At 39.2% G+C, this 19,402-nt stretch overlaps 1 protein-coding gene across 8 annotated transcripts in view; it reads right to left on the bottom strand.

The window, feature by feature from the left end:
- Positions 1–19,402, bottom strand: part of PRKACB (protein kinase cAMP-activated catalytic subunit beta) — an 83,791-nt gene that overhangs the window by 20,441 nt on the left and 43,948 nt on the right. Inside the window, exons 1-2 of one of the 8 annotated variants that reach the window (XM_017824883.1) lie at positions 14,605–14,755; positions 12,996–13,087 (exon numbers count right to left, since the gene is read on the bottom strand). The exons of 3 other annotated variants lie outside the window; for them this stretch is intronic. In XM_017824883.1, coding sequence (XP_017680372.1) covers positions 12,996–13,087; positions 14,605–14,714 — 202 coding nt within the window. In that variant the 5' untranslated portion in view covers positions 14,715–14,755. Of the gene's footprint in view, positions 1–779; positions 789–5,394; positions 5,506–9,397; positions 9,792–12,995; positions 13,088–14,604; positions 14,756–19,402 lie in introns of those variants that run through there. 4 more of the 8 variants (XM_017824890.1, XM_017824886.1, XM_017824884.1 and 1 more) reach the window with 4 other exon arrangements.

Below are 19,402 nucleotides of genomic sequence, written 5' to 3'. Positions count from 1 at the left end.
TTCAGTATTTACAAAAATATACAATGACATTTACATAGTCATTTCTGTCTCTGTTCTACTTACGGAATAAAGAATGCTGTTTATGAAATAAATGCAATCCCGCTGGAAATACTTAAATTGTGGATATGTGAGAAAAATCTCTCATTTCTAGAATATCACTAAGCCACAAGCTCTCCTGCAACAAAACTTCTACCTTATTCTACTTTACTTTGGCTCTCTTTTCTTCAAAAGCAGCACTGAACATATATATGCAAAATAAAGCTACCCAGTGGTGCCCATTTATCTTAAAATCACTATCTTTTAAAAACGATCTTATATTTTTTGATGTGTTATATTAGAATTACAGCTTCTTCCTAATGAGAGAGTGGGTCAAATTGTGCCTTGTTCTCACTTTCAGAGGTCACCTGAGCTCCTACACCTCAACACAATTCAAGAGGTGCTCTCAAACAGAACTTAGGCAACTTCAGTGCATACACCTCAGTCATTTCTCAAAATAGGACCTGGAACTTGAAACAGGAGAGGTACTTTTGAAAATGATCTCAATCACAAAACAGTAGCTCTTGCTACAGGAGAACACATTTCCTTTCTACTCCTCGAGTGCAGAATCAAAATCAGTGTATGATGCAAACAAACAGGGAAGAGATGATGACTTGGAAGTTTTGCTCAAGTGCACATTTTTAGCCACCTGACATTGTGCCGATGTGGCTCTTGTTTGCTTTTCTAGTCTAAACTGTACCTAGCATCTGTGACTCTGGGCACTAATGAAGGAATGAGCATACCAAACGTCTCTATAGGTTCCCCAAGGGTTTGCAGGAACATTCACCCACACAGATGAGATGATGGAGAGAGGAAAGAAAGAGAAGAAGAAAAAAAAGTTTTATGCATTTCCACAACAAACACATAGAAAACACAAATACATTCCACCCTTTCCCCTCCCCACTCAAGAACGGACCCTGTAATAAAACAGCCCTTTCCCACATAGACAGAATGACTCATGCTAAATCACAGAATGTTTGAGCAAAGGCAGAAAAAAAATCCACCAAAGGCAGCTAAATTCAGTATGAAAAAAAGACCATGCATCACAGAAATAAGCACAGCTTACAAAACTTCAGGAGATCAAGTTGGCATCTTTAATAATTAATCTATTCCAAGACACACACACCAAAGGAACTGTTGCTAACAAAAGTGTATCTATCTTCATCACAGCATGCTGGATCACAATAAAACCTGTAATCGGGTGATCTTCCCACTACTTAGCACTTTGTTCCAGAAGACAGCATGTGTGAATTGCATGGCATGTGGTGGATAGGCACAGAAATGGCAAGCAGAAGTCTCAAAAAAAAAAAAAAAAACAAAAAAAAACACAGAAAAAAACCTATATTAACCCCAAAACTACCCAAATAAAAAAAAAAAAAAAAACCACCAAAAAAACCAAAAAAAAACCCCCACCAAAACCACTTCACAATCAAATTTCAGTCCCATTACCCAACAACAACAACTTGAAAAGTTTGAACTGCACAGCTGGAGCTGCTGTGTGCGAACTGGAATGCATACAGGGATCTGGTACAGTCACCACACGAGTCTGATTTAGTTTTGTAAGACTGTCAAAAAAAACAACCCAGGAAAGATATGTGGATATACAGGCTCCCCCAGACACAGAAGCTCAAGGATCACTCGTATGGCTGAGTGAAGATGAGGGGGGTTCAAGGAGTGTATCACAGACCAGCAACAGCCCCTCCTCAGCCTGGGCTCACTGCTCCAGCAGGAGCTGCAGGGGAGGCTGAAACCAAAGGACAAAAAGCAGTTGCACAGGAAAGGAAGGTACTGGAAGGAGACAGCAAGGCACAGGCAGCAGCACTGGCACAACAAGGGCCACGGCAGGGGCAAAACCAACCAGACATGGCAGGAAGGGCACCAGCTGGAACCGGAGAAGATGCACCAGCAGTGCAGAGATCAGGCAAGCACAAACCCAGAGCACAGCCCCAGCTCTCTGTGAGCAGCAGAAGCAAGGCAACACGATGGCAAGCAGAAAAGTCTGCTGGAACAGAGTTCTAAGGGAAGAAAACCCAAGATCCAGAGGTTCCAAAGTAATGCCAGCATACTAGGAGGTATTAAAAATAAATAAGCAAACAAACATAAAAACCTCTAGCACACACAAAACCAAAACACCCCCAAACAGCAGATTGCTTTCTCAGTATAATCACACAGTTCACGACACTTCTGCTTGTTTTATTGGTTAACTTTTGTATGGAAAGTTAGTTAGCAGGCTTATAAAAAAATTGTTAACAAAGGGTGTGAGTACTACAATGACTACTTTGTCCTAAATCACAGTTTAAGAGCAAGTGAATCAGAGGAAAGTTCCTGAAAAAATTAAAAGGTTGAGGACCTCTCGGCTGCAGGGTTGCAATGATGTCAGAGGGAAAGGGGTCCCAGATGGAGCAGTCCTGAGAGTTACCATGCCTTTCTCCCACCTCCCACATGCACTGTATTTGTTATTCTCAAACACATCTCCCCCAAGAGCCAGCAAGCCAGAATTTTATCTTTTGTAGGAAGAAAAAAAAAAAAAAAGTATTTGGCTAGGATTCACGGCAAGAAAGCAAGATTAAGACTAAACACTGGGCAACACTACAAACCCCCATCTGCTGTGCAAAATGCCAATCTCTGCCTGGTATTTAAAATGCCCTTTATCAAAATACAATTCAAATTTTGCTCCAAAACTGTAATATAATATAATTTGAAGTCTGGAGTTAAATTGACTATTTAATTAAATAATTTAATTGAAAAATAAATATGTATGAAGAGATTCTGGTAAATGTATATGCATATTTCATTTTTATAAAAACAGTATTTATAGCCTTAAACCTTATCAAGACGTATATAGATGACTCAGTGAATCCTGTGGTAATGGTACCAACATTTCAGAAGCAAGTGAGAAGCTGATGATTCCCGTTCAAGTCCCATTCTTGGACCATTAACCACTTGTCTTAATTTTTAAAAATTTCTCTTTTGATTAGCATTAATGATATCTCAAGGCTCAAAATAAGGTTTCTCCACCCTGGCAAGTGTTTCAAAATGAACATGGCTAAGCACTAAGTATCATTATATACTCAGAGAAGGCAGTGTGAGCACCAGTTAACATTTTAATAGCTGGAAAACACTTCAAAGCAGGAACTAAAATGGTATCATTGAAACAGACTGTCCACAAAACCCAAACGCTTTGTTTCTCACCATATGAAAATGGGGGGAAATAAGGTCTAAGCGTGGCTGGGGAGGAACACCCACTGCTCCACCCAGGGAGAACTGACGGGCAAGGAGGAGTCTGTTTCTGCCTAGGCTGGATTAATGAACTGCATCCATTCAATATCCCATTTATCACAGTTTACTTTTACAGAAGGGTTTTGATTTTATATTTCTGTTTAGACACTAATTATGATAAAAACAGGTGATGGACAGCAAACTAACTTACCAGCTGCAATGGATAAGAACTTTCCTTCAGTCAAAACACAAAACACCAAACCCCAAACTCCCCAAAACCAAAAAGCCGACCAATGGAGCAGTTCTGAAAGAGCCTATTTGCTGAAATACAAAACCTAAAATTTCTTAGTAAATGCATGATCATGTAAGAATTATTAATGGCATACAAGTTTGCTATTTAAATGGAAGTGCTAATTATCTGACTGCACTGTAAACACTTCTGTGGAATACTGGAAAGGACTGGTAAGAAGTTAAAAAGAGAAGGGCATGGAAAAAAACATGGAGAAAAGGGGAGAGGAACAGGATAAACAGCAAATTAAGACCAGTTACAGCTGTAGTGCCTAAAGACTAGAAGAGAGCACTAGAATCTGATCTTTGGAGAAGCACGTTAGAGTGTTAATTTAAAACATGCAGCAATTATAAAATATGAATTGCCTTTACCCATTACAACTCCAGTTTGGAACACAGGCAAAATCTTATTTTAATCCTGTCCATGATTTTGAAGTCTTGAGCTAAACAGTGTTTTGTTAATTTTATAAAAGCAAATTTGCAACAGGTAAGAGCCCAGCCTTTTTCTTTTTTATTTTTAGTTTAGTTTTCAGTGCTACAGGACATAATTTTAATTTTAAGTTGCCAGTTAAAGCTGAAATCTTACTTAATGTTCACCTCTTTACTTGGCTGGCTATACAGCAACAGCCTGCACAAGAGATGTGACAGATTCAGACAAACCAGAACAGGAGCCAGGTTTTCAGCTACCAGAGATAACACCAATCTTTGTTGAATTCTGAGCAGTAGATACTCTGCTGCACACAACTGCCACAGTTAGACTCACTTTCTTCTATTTTTATTAGAAATAATAAAATTAATTTTATTTCCAAATCCAATGTTCAGTCTTTCTCCCTTGTTCTTTTCTTAAATACCAAAGTACTGGTTCAGAGGTAGTGAATCCTGCTAATGCCAGAAATACAATATAACAGAGGCCACTCTGGGGAGACAATTAGGAATTAAGGTTCAGCTGTGCAGTACCACCCTCTACAGTTCTTGCTAAACTTTATCCAGCAAGTAATCTAAAATGTTGCAACTACCACAGGACCTATAGTGTCCTGCTTGCATGAAATATAACAGGTATTAACAATATAAGAAAAATTAAAACTGGGCAAAAATTGTGAAAATTCAAAATCTTTTGTTTCTGCAGGTGATATGTTTCCATGGTTACCATGTAGCGGGGGAAAAAAAAAACAAAACAGTTTAAGAATGAATTCCAAGAACAGCATTTTCTAGGGCACTACTATAAAATACTTTGTAAATGTATCACATTTTTGAGCAGAGGTTTTTAGCAAATTCTAGCATTTAATACAAATACACAAATTAATCAGATTTTCCTCCTACAGCCAAAACCACTTACCAAGCAAAATGTTTCCGGCCCTTGCTGCAGGTTCCCTCCAGCTGAGCCCTCCACCCCTCTGCAGCATTAAGATCCTGGCTAACTGGCTAGCACCAACTTTGCTCTCCCTGTTACTGCCCCACATTCCCTCTTTGTTAAAGTTCCCTGACTAAAAAGGATAACATACTATCAGGCAGCTATCACTGAGGCCAAGCTTTATGGCTGGATTACTAGCAACAGTAAGCATCAATCTGCGGGCAGTTCATCTGCTCTGCATATTAACCAATAAATTCCCCGCAAGCAGGCAATAATACCACATACATTCATGCACCAATCCCCCTGCCTTTAGAAGTTTCACTAAACTAATTTCTTCCTTTTACTCCAAACTAAACAACTGCGGGGATGTTCACTGTATGGATGCATTTAACGAGTTACTTGAGAAGAGCAACGCTCATGTTGCTTTTTCTTTTTTCCAATATTTCATACAAGGCATCAGAACAACGGCAGATACACCAATCTGGTCTCTGTGCACTCACGGGGATGTAAGTCCACTCCTCACGAAGCTCCCTTGTCCCAGCCCCTGCATTCAAAAACCTCCACAAATTCTCATAGAGACGCTCTGGGATCAGCAAGACACATCTTCACAGCTGTCAGGGTAAATCAGCAAAACAGCTCTTCAGCTCTTCACCAGATCTGAGCTTCTGACACATCTCTGCACCGACATATCTCCCCCAGAACACACCTTCAATATTTACAGGAAAGGGTTGCCTGCGGTAACCAGCCAAGCAGGAGAAGTTCATTTATACCCTTAAATAGCAGAGACTGACTTCCTGAATAAGGAAGCCTTATGTAAATAAACACATTTCACAATTCAACACATGAAGTGAATAACAAGTTTTTGTTTGCCTCAGGATTCAGGCAGGCAAAAAGTAGGTAAGAGTTTTTACAATCCGTTCTGACAGAGAATGGGTCATTGGAGAGAAACTGGTTAAAGTCAGTACTTATTTGTCTAAAAAGGCAGACATAAAACTTGCACAGAATTGAACTGCAAAACGTGCAAAATAAATAAAGAAACTAAACCACATGAATCCTTAATGGGCTGAGTTATCTATCAACGAGAATGAATAAAGAAAAACACCAAAAACGTTATGCAAGTTACAGAGCTGCTGGTCAGAACCTCAATAATTAAAGCTTGTGAACTTTGGCCTGCAACAGCAGGCCCAGCAGCAACTCTTAGAGGAACAAGCAACAAATATATAAACAATTTGAGATGTAAACTAAAAACCAAGGAAAATAAAAAAAAAATCTTCCTGGTAACAAAATATACGTAAGTAATGTAACAGGGACTAGAGTAAGTCACAGTTCAAGCTTACAACATATCAAATAACCTTTCCTTTGGAAGAAATGTCAATTATATTAAACAGTTTTTGCTCCTACCCCAAACCGAGCACCCCGAGGGACTGTTGGCTGTGTGGATGCATTTTAAGAACTACGTCAGTGCAGCAACTCCTGTTGCCTTTTTCAAATGTTTTGTACAAGAAGCAGAACAAAACATGAACTCAAGTTATCACCCAAGAGCCCTAATTCACTGTCAGAGGTTAACAGGTAACACTGGGGAATTTTTGAAAAGAAGAAAGCATTTGTCCCATGAGACACATAAAGGAAGATGTATAGTTCTGGCACCTGGAAATTCCATGGCAATCCTTCCATTTTCTACAGTCTTTTCAGCAGTGAACTGAATAATTCAGCAACTGTATAATCAGTTGCTACTTGTTGTCCCTTGCCCTTAAAAACATTGCCAGTGCACATAACTAAGATATTTACACTGCCTCCCTTCACCCTTCACTCCTTAAACGTTCCTATTCTCCAGAGTGCACCAAACTGGACAGTAATTCCGCAGTCTGTAGTGTGCCTTACACCCTCTCCACACACTGCTCCCTGTCTCAGACACACCTGGGGAGAACTGCCCTGGGAGTGCGAAGGGCTGGATCAGCCATTCCCCTACTGGCAGGATTGGAAAGCAGTAGCCCAATCCCATACTTGGTGATTCTCAGGAGTATTAAGCCTATTCTTAGTGAAACAGAAGATTTAGCAGAGTAGTACCTTTCACCTCTGGGAGCCTGGGCTATTAAAATTACTTCGCCTTCCAGTTTTATCTGTTCAAGAATTTTCTGCTGTTCAAAACAAAAGCCCAAGTCCAAAGAAATAGAAAAACAGCTTTTTCTTTGAGTCTTTCTAGTAAAAAAAAAAAAAAAAATCTAATCAGCTTTTCTGGGGAAGGGAAGAAAAAGAAATTAAAAAAGAAAACCAAATTAGCCAATTGTTCTTCCAACTGAAGAAAATCTATCACTTTTTCATTCAGGTTTCACTTGCATCTTGGCCATCTTTCACAAGGGAAGCATCTGATTTTATCTGCTGACAGGGTGTAATGTAACACTGCTGCAGTGAAGACAGCCACAGAAGTGCACTGAAAAGCACAAGTGGTTTAAATAGGGAAACGTTTACAGCAAAGACTTAATCTTGATGGAGCAGAAGATGATCACCTTGTCAAACCTGTCAAAATTAGACTAGTTTATAGATAATTCTGGCTGGGAACCGACACCTGGTAAAAGTTGCAGCTATTTATTTCTATTTTTAATGGAATTGGGAGCCTAGATGTCAAGATGAATGAAATCTACAGATGCAAGTTGCAGAATAAACCCCTAGGGGAAATAAAAAAACCCCAACCCTAAAACAACCACCACCCCCACAAAAAAAATACAGCCCCAGACAAACAAAAAACCAACACAAATGATGAGGTTACAAACAACTGTAGCCACTTTTTCACCCAGCTTGTAGGAAATATATTCCCTTATGACTCAGTCATAAGAGAATACCCAAACTAAAATCACCAAAATTCAAAATTTATAGAGCTGATTTCCACAAACTTTAATTCCCATGGAAGCTACAACCTAACTGTAAGAGAAACAAAGAAAAATGTGACAGAAAACCCAGCCTGGTAACTGGTGAAAAGAGAGACTTCCTGCCCCAAGGAGAGCCCTCTCCACCAGCAGAGACGGTGGCCGGTGACCCGGAGGAAGTGAGGGAGGCTGTGGGTTCTTCCTGCTCCCCACGGAGGCTGGGCAGGGCAGGTGCTGGCAGGGATGCAGTCAGGGAGGCTGTGGGTTCCTCCTGCTCCCCACAGGGGCTGGGCAGGGCAGGTGCTGGCAGGGCCAGGTGCTGGCAGGGAGGCTGCAATGCCTCGTGTCCCTGAGGGGCAGTGCAGGCCAGCTGGGGACCTGCGTGGCCACACCAACTCCCCAGCAGCATCCCCAGAGGCTGGGCCAGCACTTGCAGAGGCAGCCCCTCCAGCTTTACTAACCAGCCAGCAGTGATGCTGTACCACGGATTTCCGTGCTGGATGTACGAAGTACTGAAACACCGTCTGAATAACTGCACCTGCTTTGACATTTGTATTTTGTACTTTGCACAGCAAGGAAACGACAGCCACGCTTTCCATTCTGGGGAAGATGACCTCAACACATTTGTATGAGATAAGTATAGACAAGCTGATATTAGATAAGGCAGTGGGATAACTCCTCCCACTCTGTGTCATGCCATGAACACAAGTGAAACCTTTGTAAAAATGGTCCTTTAAATTTGTAGGATAAAGCAAAACCACACAGACAAACCCCATACACATGATTAACTGTTCTTTCCTTTCAAGAAATCCCTGCCTCGAGTCATTTTCTAAAGCTCCAGACTATCTGTTTGAAACACAAAGGCATCAATTTGAAAACTAGCATATTTGGGCTTTTTGCAAACAATTTTCAAAGGATATCTTTTTCCAAGGAAACAAACATACAGAGTTCATATATTTAAAACCAACTTTCAATAGTATTCCAAGCAAGAATATAGTACTTCATAATTCCATTATATTCAAAGTACCTTATAATAAGTAGTCACAGTGGTTTTGGAAAGTAAATACCTGCCTGATAAGTTTACTAGATCTATTATAGCATCTCATTTCAAATGAGACTGCCCTCCCCTATCTCCATGAATGACCTCAACTATTCTGCTATCCCAGTATTTAAAAGACTAAAAATCATGGAAGAATAAGCTGGATCAGATGAAAAACAACAAATACCTGTCGTGAATTTTTAGGTAACAATTACAATTATTTCAGAAGGCCTCTCTGATTTGTATTAATTAACATTAAATAATTTATTATGAGTGGCACAGAAAATTAAGTGAACCGACATGTATATATTCAATTAAAAATTTTTCAAATCAGATTCTGTGCCTTAATGATATGTAAGTTATTTCTTAAAGAAAGCTTGAAAATAAAGCACTAAATACCAGTTATCCAAAGCAAACAGTTCAATAGCAAACCTCTAAGGCTAGTAATTTTAAATAGAAACCCACAGTGAGTCGATTACAAAAACAAAGAAATCAGCAGTCGATGTAGCTATGCAGACAAGAAAGGGAAACCTGGTAGATTTTCCCTGCTTATGAAGACAGAACAAAAAAACGGTGTCAAAGGGAATAAAAAAGACTTACCATTCATGCTGAAAAGCTAGTTGTCAGAAACATATTGCTCCTAATATTAATCCAACAGTTGATGAAGTATGTTAATCTCTCAGATCAGTGCTTCAATCTCTAAACACACTTAAACACTAACTAGAGAGAGCACAGAGAACCCAGAGAGCTGCTCTTCCTTATGAGCTCCTTGTGATGCAAAAAACTACGAAGCACAAGATACCGGCAGAATATCAAAATCAATATTCAGGACAGGGGTATTTGGGTTTGCTCATTAACTACTACTGTTCTGACCAATGCTACCTATTCATGTCTAAAGCAACTCAAAATGGCAGGGGAAAAAAGCATGCAAACACCAGGAGGGTTTAAGATGTTCTCAATTATATCAAGCACTGGTTGTTTCCATGGCAACCTTAGACCAGAATTATCTGTTGACTTGTACCCAACTAGTAGTTATTCTAAAGCTTTAAGCAATTCATACAGTGTGCTCTGTACATTATTTCATATTTCACATGCATTTTTCTCTCTTCACACACACTCATATAAATATATAGTAATTATTCAGCTAAATCTCTATACATCATTCCACAGTATTTGAAAGCATACTGGTATTATTCTGAATCAGAGACCAAATAATATTCCTTTGACTGTTCATCACCCATCCATTTTCAATTTAGAGACTATGAAGATGACAGATGGACTAGTGTTGCCTCTCCTGACCATTTCAGTTATCCACGTTGTTAATGTGTTCTCTTATGCAGATTTGGAAAATACTCGTACCAGTTCAAGAATAAAAGATTCATGTTGATCTTACTGGCTCTATGTTCAAAACCAAGCAGCCTCATTTTCCTTTGCTTTCCCACTTCAATCATTCAAAGAGCAACAAGCAACTGACAAAACAAAACAAAAATCAAAATGCAGGTTCCATATAGCTGCAAGTGGTCACAGTCAAGACATCTACAGGAAGACTGAAAAGCATCGTTCTGATGGCTCCCATCTGTCCCTGTCACCCTGGGGCTGTGCAGCACCACTGACCCGGTTCCCAGGCCAGGCTCCACCATCACACGTGTGCTCAGGCAGCTTTTGCAAACAGATTCCAAGGCCCGTGGTGCCCTGAGTCAGCTCTGCCCTTCTGGACTTTGAGGAATTTACAGAACACACTCATTTTGGGCATTGATCAAGAATCCAAGGCACACTGGAGAAACCACATGCTTTATATATCAAAATAACAGAGCAATGATGGCAAATTTCAAAATCAACCACTGAAAAACCCCTAAGGCCATAGACCACAAGGCAATTTATTTAAACCCACAACACCAGGTGACTGACAACACAAAGTCCACCCAACAAGCACAGCTCCTTCCCCTGCAGCAAACCCAGAGCTTCAGCAGGAACTGCTTGTGAAAGAATAGACACAGACCTGTTACTGTATTTCATTACAGCAGATAGTATCAGTATATTAACTTCCTTTTCAAATGGATTCCACCTCAAGCCTAAAATAACAAAAATTTTGAGAAGTTATTTTCCAAATTTTTTCAGGAATTAAAAGTGCTTTTGCCTTGAACTTCTGAGAGTAATTCACGCTGTCTGCCATGTAGGTTCACCTAAACCCTTATATTTCTAAGTTGCAGTGATACGGGCAAAATAGTTGAGAATATTCAAATATCCTTATAAGACAAACACCAGCATGTTTCTAAAACACTGCTTATTCATTAAACTTTCTGTGAAATTAATCTACAACCTGAATTCAGTGACACTAAGCAATTCTATGACATTGAACTCTTGGGTATTAAAAAAACCACAAACAAACAAAACAACCTCCAAACAAACGAACAAAAACCTAAACCAAAACAAACAAAAAAAACCCAAAACCTTGTTTCTCTTTTATGTTTCACAAAGAATTTTCACAGAAGATGTATTTTTCTGAAGATCTAATTAGGAGTCAGGAGTAGAGAGAAATACTCCCTTCCCCTGTACTCCTTATTTTCTCTATCACTCCAGCTAAATGTGGATTTAGTTCATGGGTACCTAAAGTAATTTAAATTATTATTTTTTTAAAATAATCTAGAAATTGAAAGTAAAGTTTCAGGATAAAAATTCAGAATTTCACCTCAAAACCAAAGCTGCATAGACACCCACTATTCAGCTACCAGCTCAGCAACTTCAGCTCAGAACACTGCATGCAACCACTCTGCTTAATTATGACTTAAAATAGCATTCACAGAACAGCCATTTTCACCACGTTTATCAAGAGACACGACAGTCCATTTCCTCATCAAACATGTCACATGAGGAAGCCTGCCTTAAATAGAGGGGGAAAAAAGTACAGGCTTGTACACAAACAGGTCACAATTTGTAAGTGTCAGTAGGTCAATACCATTTTTTTCTTCATGTTATATAAACAGAAATGCTTCAGAGTTATTTTTTCAAATAGCTATTTACATAAAAAAGAGCTTCTACATAAACACAAGTATGTGTCTATTTTTACCAAGCTGAAAGTATTTTGGAGAAGTGGAAGCTCAGAATTTATGCACTTTCATCATTTATCTTCCCAACAAAACGAGTCAATTCTTTCCTATCTCATTTGGGAGACCTAGATTCAATCTATTTTAGGTCAATGCATTAACACCTTTTTGTTTCCCTGTTTACTGCTTATCCTCTGAGAACAGATTCACTCCCTACTCATATAACATTTTAAGTTGCAAGCAAGATGTATAAACACTGGTTTTCTTCATGGTAACACTGTGATGTTAAGCATTTCCAACACAGCCTATCTTCAACTGAAATAACTGTGCTATCTCAAACCCATCAATGAATCTGAAATTTGGAACAAAATTATCATAAATTACCATATTGTAACATTTTAAAATGAGTATTTAACCAGACACAAGAATTGCTCTGCAAAATACTGCATGGTTTTAAAATTAAAAATAATAATAAAAAAAAAATCAAACGTCAATTTGTTTAGATTGAGATTTTTTTGAAATCTCTCTTATTAGCCAAAGTACAACCATGAAAACTTTTTAACCATACAAATACTGTAAACTGTTCGCTAATTAAGAAATTAACGCTAATGATAACCAGCATTCCTACACTAAGTTAATATGTAATAGTTAAAATCAAACAGAATGTTATATTGCTTACACTATAGAGAGCATTTCTAATGTATATATCCCTTAAAATAGAACCATGAATGATGAAACCCCCTATAATTAGAAGTTTAATCTGTGCAGCAACGTCTACTCATTTGGAAGTTTAAACATTACAGTCTTTAGTTAAGAGTTTTCTATTTCTGCTAAACTCGCTGATTTAATTTGAAAATAAAGGAAGTACTTTAGAAGTAAGAACTGGGGCAGGGGCTTGCCAAAAGAAGTCAACTGTGCTTTGAAAGAAAAGAAGGAATAGGGCATAAATTCTCCTGCCAGCCAGCAGTTCATGAACCAGCCCCATGTCCCCTGCCTGATGCAATGTGCTGTCCTTCGCACTGATACCTTCAGGTGAGGAGTTGAAGTGTATCACCCGTCGGTGTTCAGCCTTGATTACAAACATACAGGTGCTTCCCTTAGGAGGCAAACCGAACTGCAAACATCTCTCGAGCAAACCAAGCCCCACTACTTACTCTCTTCATCCCACCGGGCAGTGAATTCAGAGCACCGTGGGCTCTCCCTGTCCTGAGTGCCTTTCTGCTCCTGAGCACCATGCTTGGAGTGCCTATGGAAGAGGCGATTAGCAAAACCCTCCAGTCTCTGCAGCGCCGTGCCCGTGCACTGGTGACACGGCCCCTCCCTGTGCGCTGCCATCCACACAGCCAGGGCCGGGCCCAAGGCGAAGATAACCTGGCCAGGGAGCTGGACAGCCCAGCCCCACCGAGAGCCGAGATGGGTGAGCTTCCTGCCGGCAGCGGGGGCCGACCACGGCTCCCTCCGCTTCCTGTTGAGAGAAGCTCTGATGGACTGCCTTACACTCTGAAAAGTCTCTTCTCATGGAAACCGAAAAGTGTTTTGTTTCTTAAAAAACAAACAAAACAGCACTAATTTCTCTAGCCTACGTTCTCGGAGCTTTTGAACGCGTTACATTTTATATTTAAATATAAATTTTATGTTAGAATACTATAAACATCTTGTTCAGAGGTAAAGATCAGAAGGCAGGTATATATTTTTTTAATTTACCACAACCACGTGTGAAAAAAACCAAAAGTGACTTATTCTGCAGTTCCTCCCTTGTTATTGAGAAATCATCATAGCAAACAAAACCAGCTGGAATCTAATCATTAGTAATCTCATGCTTTCAGCTAATCAACTTTCTAAGCAAGGAAGTTACTTGCGACCACAACTGAATAAGCTTATTTTAATATGGGGCGGAAAAAAGCTATTATTTTCCTCCTTTGAGGAAAACCAGTCTGAAGAAGTTGAATTCTATTGTACATATAAACAAAACTGCATTATACTTTTTCAAACTGGGTTCTACTTTCTCTAAGAATGAACCAAATGCATTTAACTTTTTCGAGAATATGATTTCATTCTTTCACAAGAAAGAGTATTTTCATACTTTCAGTATTTTAAATATTTTTGAGTACTTTCAACTGTGGAGTAAGTCTAGAAAGCATATTTTTTAACAGCACAAAACATAAGGAAAATAAAGTGAAAGTTGTATTTAACATTACATTAGTTTGCAAATGATGTGATTCTGCATGCCTACAATGGGTAATACTAAATATTATTTTTTGAGAAAATGAAAACAAATACATTAGACAGGTTTTCCAGTATTTCCTTCGCACATCTATGATGTGGCTTCTTAAAAATTTAGGCTATTCTTAAGAAAGATTGAAATAACTTTTCCACAATCTGTCTCCTGCCTTACAGTCAACACGTGTTAAAGACATACCTCTCATTTTTCACCACCATACTTCTCACTGCATAGTTTTCAAATGTCAGCAGATACCCACCCTTGGACATTACATAACCATTTCATAACAGCCCTGTGCCTCAGAAAAAACCTCCTGATGACAAACTGCCCACGACCACGATAAAACAATCCAAATGCCGACAGACAGACTGCACGGATCTGGCCGTCCTTCCTAACAGGCCCCGCGACACTCGTGGGGGGCCTTGGCCACACCACAGATTACTTTTCTAGACTCTTTGCTTTTAGGCTCCAGACACTCTGGAAATGTAAATTCTTTCTCCAGCACCTGTTCAAAATTTGGAACCAACTGTCTAAATGCTTACATTTTACACAGCCATTTGTAAATCCAGGTGAGCACCAGATATCTTGGAGGTGACCAGGCTGCTTTCCTGTCAGGGTCTGGTACTTCAACCCTCCCTGGATGCCAGCTCATTACATGTGCCACCTTATGCCTTCCAGCTGTTCACCTGCTCTGTTCCAAGATCAATTATGACATCCATAACATCCCATCGGTTCAAGGCTTTGCTGCCATAAACAAGAGCTAGTGAAGACCATGAGGATGTGTTTGCCTTACCAGGGGTCACAAATAGGCAGAGGGGATATATTATATGCTTTATGTTACCACTTTATGACAGAGTAATGTTACACACCTTCCATACAGCAATATAAAAAGTGCTTACACAACATCAAGATACTTATTTCCCTGCCTGGTGAACTTTGCAGGACTGAAGAGCCCCTCTGGAATTATACAGACATGCTCTCCCTGTAGCTCACTGCAAATCTTTGGGCATTCAGGAAATCCTTCCAAGAGACTTAATATTCTTTCTATATTTGTCTGTTTTCTCCAGTAAACGAAGCCCCCTGGTATGATGGTGTGCTCATCTTGTCCCTCTCCTCTCCCATGGTACTGAGCCTTTACACTACTGTCATCTTTTGCACAGTTCTTCAACTAAAACATTTTGTTTCCCTGATCTAAGAGAGCAATTTACAAAATTCACATTGCCTCACATGACATAAGTTAGAGGTTGCCAACCCTCTAGAGTCCATAGAGGGATGTGGAAACTGCCACAGAGCAAATGTGCCCAGCAAAATTCAGAGCTCTGAAATGCACCCAAATGACTAACCTGGACACTTGAATGAGGTGTCAAAAATTGGAATCAGAAATACCCGTCCTGTGAGATTACAGAAGTGCACTGGTTTAAGTGAAAACAGGTTACCAAAAAGGAATTGTTAGAAGAGTTCCTAAAAGAAAGTATGAATTTGCCAGAACTTTACAAACTGCTGCCAGCGAACACAGTTACAGAAATTCTGCACATGTAAAACCTGAAAAGAAAGTGCTGGTTATATTTGTACAGGTAGTGATACACTTTCCTAATCTAGGCAATTGCTCAATGACAATACAAAATACCAACACACTGATTTTATGGGAAACCCACATCCCACACGGTCTTCAACGTCTTCAGATGAAGTCCATGATTTTTAAAGGTGTAACTTCCTATTTCCTTTTACTTAATCTTTCATCTTATTGACACTCTGGTGTTCCAATTAATTTATCCACAGTAAGTATTTTATATGCTATATATGAAGAACAGAGTCCAAAATAGAATCTAAATTTCTGTTCTACGAGAGATAGCGAAGTTCCAACTCTTGCAGCCAAAGTTAACACTGAAATGTTAAGAATTTCCTTTCAGCAGAAATTTTATTTTTGCTAAATTCTAGCCATGGAGTCTTCACATTATTTTAAAACACATTAAAAACTCCAAGCAGTGGGTAAGAGATTCAACCATGAATCTGAACGTTGCATGCTCAAGGTCTGGTATTTTGATAAATATTACTTCAGTAAAAACTTTTAAGCCACTCTCCCACAGTTTAATAAAAAGCAACATACTGATGATAGCCATAGACAAGGGCTAACATAGTGGTCCTCTAAGCTGATAAAGGTAACCAAGCCATTTGTACTTTTCCTGAGGGCCAACCCATAACCTTGTGCACATCTGCCAGAGTCTGCTGCCCTGTAACAGGTAACAAAGAGCACTATAACCCAGGCACAGACCTCCCAGCTCCTTGCTGAAAAAGAGTCAGGAATCATGGAGCTACGTGGATGATTTATTTTTCATCATCTCAGCTAAAACATCATTTCTCAATTACTAAGAAGCAATTCTGCCCTACCAGTCAAGCCTTAAAAACGAAGGATTAAGAAAGCGAGCCCCCTCCTTTCCTCCCAGGCCCCAGCTGTTGAGTAACGAACGGCATGTCACTGTATGGTGCAACTTTCCCGGGAAAACACGGAACATGGCCCTAAAGGAAAATGTGGGCACTTCTCTATACTCAAGCAAACCAGGACTGTGCAAACGACGACATTCTCTAGTGTTTAGCAAAGGTCAATACCTTGAACACCTCGAGTATCTTGCAGTCAAGAACAGGAGTTTTAAGACAATTAACTGTATTCCTTGACAGAACCGTGAAAAATGGATTTACGATGCTAACAAATTTCAGATCACTTACAGCTAACCAAAATTCAGGTTTTAATTCCAAATCTTCAAACTTAGTATCTTCCTGGTTTCATGTTTTATTTCTCTAAATAAAAATATTCTGTCTTCTTATTTTAAATATTAAACATAATATTAAATTTAAATATTTCTTAATTTCACAGGAGGTCTTTATCTGCATTAAAAAAGACATCTTGTGACATTTTCTGCATATTTCTTTGTAATCTGTGGAAAAAAATAACTTAAAGAAACCTTATAAATGAATAATGAAGAACTTTTTTTTTCTAGAGGTTAGAGAAAGTTTATTTATTTGCTTTAAAAATTGATGGCTGGATGAAACACCTTTTCCTTTATGCATCAGTTATTTCAAGAACGAAAGATGAAAATACAACTTAAGTATTTATTATTTATTACAAAAGGACTGAGCAATTACTTGATACAAAGTGTTAGGGAGGGATCCTCCATTTTTAAGAGCTTGGGAATCTTGCTGAATTTTCCAGGTATCTTACTGATCAATAAAGAAGGTATTTTTAAGTCAAAAGATGCAGCCAACACATTTCATAAACAGAAAACAATTTACCTGTCTAATTTTGAATTAGAAAATACAAAAGTTTATAAGCATTTAATGACTCAAATTTGTTACCTGACATATACTAAAGAACCTAGACTGTCTTTGCTATAAGCCTGAGGCAATACGTGTGGTATTTTTCTAGTTGTTATATAAACCTTGAGAGAAAAGGATGTAAAACAAAGTATACAGATAGCCATTTTGTAACGTAACCCCCCCAAACATTTTCACCAGAAATTATGTAATTGAACAAAATCCATTTTGAATCCTGCCAGGCATGCATATTTCAGAAGGAATTATGGGTAGAAACAGAGGCAGAAAAAGGCTCTTGAAAAAGCAGATGTGTTTTCACTATACATCCAGCACTATGCCACGAGGTTGCACTTCTCCTTGAACACACGGAAGGAGGAGCAGTGTTTGCTCACAGCTTACAGATTTGATGGCTCTCCATTTTGAAACAGAGATTTTTCAAAATAAACACCACCAGTAACTTCATTGTTGAATAAAACCCAAGAAGGCAAACCCATCCACTCCTGGTGTACCTTTACGCCTCCATTTTTGACTAACAAGGTTAACCCTTCCTCGAGAGTCCCTGCGAGAGCTGCGCCGAGGCTGGGGCTGCAGCACTGCTATAAATAGGACTGCCAGGAAGAAGGGGTTGCTATGGAAACGCTGGTCATATTTCTATTTTGACTCAACAGGCCTCTACTGGCATCTGCTGTACACCGGTCTAACTGCAGCACACATCTAATACCTCCAGATCTCCTCAGGAAGCATGCATTTAGGCTTGCATGGTCCAACAGCACCATTTACTTGTTAACCGTGATGATACAAAATGAATAAAAAAATAAGTAAGAACCTGGTGAAAAAAAAAGAAAAACGTTAAATTTGGCATCTGATTTTTCATATGCAAGCTAAGAGCTCTCACTCTTCCCATCAGTTTTCTTGTCAAAATTTGACAAATTCATCATCTAAGATGATGTGATTTTCGATGTGCACGTACCATGGCAGCAGATCAAGGTTCCTCATTTCTACCAACGTATTACCTGGTCTTTTTGAAATCAGATACCTTGTGGTCATAGTCCCAAATCTAGTGCAGACAAGAAGGGGACAGAGGTCTCATTATAAAAGCCAAATCTTCCACAAAACTGTCCAATTTGTCAAAGAGAACTGGATTTCTCTCCTAACACAACACCTTCTCTGTGCTTTTCACACAGCTTCCATCAAGGTGCTGTGCTCACTGGTGATTGCCAATACGGCAGTTCAGAGCACAAAATCGATGTTTTCAGAATGAGAATACAAATTATACAATAGCTCCATAATAAAGCAAAGGTTAGCCAAGAACCACCTTTGAAACAGCTGCTTTCCCATAAGTACAAGAAATCTGAAAGTACGTGCAAAATTTGCTTGGTCCATGCCTTTTCAAAATCACAAATAACCCTCCATAGTTACTTTCTAGCACAATTTAAGTGCAGACACACAATCAGAAGTTTTGCACAAAACTTGTTACTTTTCAGCAAAAGAGAAAATAAGTGGATTTTGTCTCTGAAAAACCTAACAGCAGACAAAGGTTTTGGTCCACCTAATTTACATCAAACTAATTACTAATGTCGATTAGTAATGAGCATTAATAGGTTATTGATTCAAAATGAGTAAGATAAAATGCCTGAATTAGAAGAACCACATGGACATTTTGGTCAACGTCTGACTGGGCTCAAGGAGAAGTCACCTCCAGTTCTGGCTGCTCTCCCAGAACAAGGATGTTGAAGACCCGGCTCACACAGAAACCATAAAAGCCCCTGCAGGCGGGCTGCACAGCTGCTGTGCAGAGGATCTTGGCTACCAGAAGCCTTGGATAGAGGAGCTCTGCTTCTCCTACAATCTGCAGGTTTGGTCTGTTCTTCCTTGGCTGAGTCACTTAGCACTACAAGGAACTGCCCCATACGAGGCACACTTGGGTTTGAAAACCCCGGAGACAGAGTGCCTCACATTACTAATTATTACTAACTCTGAGAGATTTGGAGTCACATTTAGAGATAATTTTTGATATGAGAAACTGAGAGG

This window comes from Lepidothrix coronata, unplaced genomic scaffold, assembly GCF_001604755.1.
Source record: "Lepidothrix coronata isolate B3197 unplaced genomic scaffold, Lepidothrix_coronata-1.0 Scaffold114, whole genome shotgun sequence".
Lineage (NCBI taxonomy): Eukaryota > Metazoa > Chordata > Aves > Passeriformes > Pipridae > Lepidothrix > Lepidothrix coronata.
Note: the sequence above shows the minus strand (reverse complement) of the source record. Positions and strands in the feature narration are given on the sequence as shown.